Below are 2,908 nucleotides of genomic sequence, written 5' to 3' on the forward strand. Positions count from 1 at the left end.
ATTAATTTGGTTTCTAAAATTAATTTTTATTTAATAATTTTATTGTTGTGTTGAAATTAAAAGCTCACTTCAAAAGGTATTATAATGTATATTACATTTTTTTAATCACTTTGTTGTATATATTTCTCTAAACAAAATTCTTTATTTTTTTTTAAGAAAGCTCAACTTTTAATTTAACTATCACATTTTTATTTCCTCATCACCTTAAGAGTGATTTTTTTATCAATAAATAAATAAATAAAATAAATTTGTGAAAGTGATTGAATAGATAGAGGTATGACTATGGTTGTTTAATAGATAGAGGTATGACTATGGTTGTTTATTTAAACACGAGTTAATAGAAATATGTTTAAGGAATAAGATCTCATGTCTTTTGCAATTATTATTTAGCCTAAAGGTGTAAAAGAGTTTGAACACTACGAGAAAATAATCAAATTATAGTTAATTTTAAAAATTAAAATAATTAGTTATTATTTTACTAAATTAAAGACTATTTTAGAGACTAAAAAAATTATTGGTATTTAAATTAGTTTCTATTATTAATAAAATAGTTTTTAAATTAGTATCTAATAATTAACTACCAAGGTTTTACCTACTAATATTTTATATTTTAAATTAGTCTTTAAAACACTAATTGAGACCAATTTAGAATCTAATATATTAGTAGTTAAAACTGAAGTAGCTAATTTAGATATCAATTTAGAAACAATTTTATAAATTTTTATTAATAATAGAAACCATTTTAGATACAGATAATTTTGTAATCTCTAAAATAGTATATAGTTTAGTTAATATGGTGACTAATTATTTTTTGTCTCTAATTTTGGTTGTTATTTAATGAATTTATTGTAGTAGAAGGGTATGAACAAATTTTAGACTAATTTGTGAATGATCATTGCACATACAAAAATTCCTAAATTGATTTTAACTGTAATTTGCAATGTGTTTTATTTACTCAAGTAGTTTAAATCAGTCTATAATTGACAAGTGGTTAATTGTTTAAATAGCTTCTAGGTAGTTCAAATTTTAATCTAACCAAATTGAAAATTACTTGTTAAAGTAAAATTAATTAGGGAAGTTTGTATACAGAAAGATCAATATATGGAAGAATTTTTGGGATATAATTTTTGGCTTAATGATGTTAATTACATAGTCTATTAATTAAATGTTCAAATCTTTTCAGGACAAAGAATGTGGTTATTAATCAAATAATATACCATTTCAACTTCTATTTAGTTCAAATTTGATGTAAAAGCATAACCTTTGAAATTACTTGTTGAATTAAAATTACTTGGACATTCAAAAGCTTCTTTGGTGAAGAAATTAATTCTGTGATGTAATTTTAGCTTCAATAATGCTTGATATTGTCATAAACAAAATCCCTTGATTTCCTAACAAGTTTAAATATTTTTTAACCCTTAATTTACATAATTTTGAGGATCACCTATTAAGCCATATATTAAACTGGTAAATAACATATTATAATACTAATTTTCATGCATCTTTTCGTTTTAGTTTTAATTAAATCATAAATTAATGTTCATAATGGAAAATCATAAACTCATAATGAATGAGCAAATAAACTCATATACCACACCACCCATCTACAATTTAAAAAAATATCCGAGAATGTTTGTTTTTGAAATACAATTTGACATTAAAATATCACACTGTTGGGATAATTAAAATAAGAGAGTGATCTCCCATCAAACAACAACATTGATAATTACTCATATCAAAAACTAAAGTTTAAGTGATAAATCAATTTCATCAGAAGAAGTGGAATCCGAGATTTCTTCCTTTTTGGAGTGATCACCATTATCCTCTATATTCAATGGAGTCAAATTTGATCTGGTAGTAATATTTGTAGAAGATTCTCCAAGAAATGGAATATTGTTTCTAGTAGTACCATGATCATTTTGTTTCCTCAAAATTGTGTCATTTCCCATAATCCTAATTCCGGTATTTTCCCGTAAACCAAGAGAAGAAGAGTTTATCATCTCTTGTCTTGACAATGCTTGACCAAACCTCAAACCTAGTGAGGATGAAGGATACATAGGCTTGTGAATCATGGAATCCATCCGAACCCCAAGTGCCCTATTATAAGATCCATACAAGGAGTGTGTGGGATAAGGATAATAGAGAATATGAGGGTTCCCAAAAGTACCACCATCAATTCCTTGACGACGCTTTGCAAGAGCTCTTTCTTGTTTATGGGCATTTTGGTGTCCTCCCAGTGCCTGTGAAGAAGAAAACTCTTTCTGACAAAAATTGCAAGAAAAAGTCTTAGCCTCTGATGATTTCTCTTCTTTGTTGTTCTCATCTCTCCCTTGAGTGTGATTTGTCCTAGAAGATGAACCCGTGATATTTATTGGATTGAAAAAATCTAATTCCACTTTTGACCCACAAATTGATTGATCATTGGAAAACTTAGCAAAATCTAACACCATTTGAGGTTTGGAATTAGAAACCTGACCTTCTTCAAATTTGATACCCTTCTCCATCGTTGTTGTCACCTCGTCCTTCTTCCCTTCTTCTTTATGGCAAATATTTTGTGAGGTGCTAGAGGCTTCAGAGGAATAATCTTCCAAATTATGCGAGGATGCCATGAGATCAATTGAAGGGAAAAAAGATTCACTCTTTTGAATTTGTGGAAGTGATTGAATAGACAAAGGCATGACTATGGTTATTTATTTAAACATATGAGTTAATGCAAATATCTTTAATGAATAAGGAATGAGATATCATGTCTTTTGCAGTTATTATTTAGCATACAACTATAAGAAGAGTTTGAAGAGGTTTGAACAAGTTTTTGACTTATTTTTAGCATGATCTTTGCACATAAAAGAAATTCCTAAATGGATTTTAACTGCACCTTATATGTGTTATTTACTCAAGTAGTTTAAAT

At 27.3% G+C, this 2,908-nt stretch overlaps 1 protein-coding gene across 1 annotated transcript; it reads right to left on the reverse strand.

The window, feature by feature from the left end:
* Positions 1 to 1,742: 1,742 nt before the first annotated feature.
* LOC137836120 (uncharacterized) lies at positions 1,743 to 2,678 on the reverse strand. Its single transcript, XM_068644979.1, has one exon. The coding sequence runs from the start codon at positions 2,676 to 2,678 to the stop codon at positions 1,743 to 1,745; it is 936 nt and encodes a 311-aa protein (XP_068501080.1).
* Between the last annotated feature and the right edge of the window lie 230 nt (positions 2,679 to 2,908).

Source organism: Phaseolus vulgaris, chromosome 5, assembly GCF_051622355.1.
Source record: "Phaseolus vulgaris cultivar YP4 chromosome 5, ASM5162235v1, whole genome shotgun sequence".
NCBI classification, from domain to species: Eukaryota; Viridiplantae; Streptophyta; class Magnoliopsida; order Fabales; family Fabaceae; genus Phaseolus; species Phaseolus vulgaris.

What these genes read in the sequence shown, in the direction of transcription:
- LOC137836120 (XM_068644979.1), bottom strand. Translation starts at nt 2,678, where the DNA reads ATGCCTTTGTCTATTCAATCACTTCCACAAATTCAAAAGAGTGAATCT.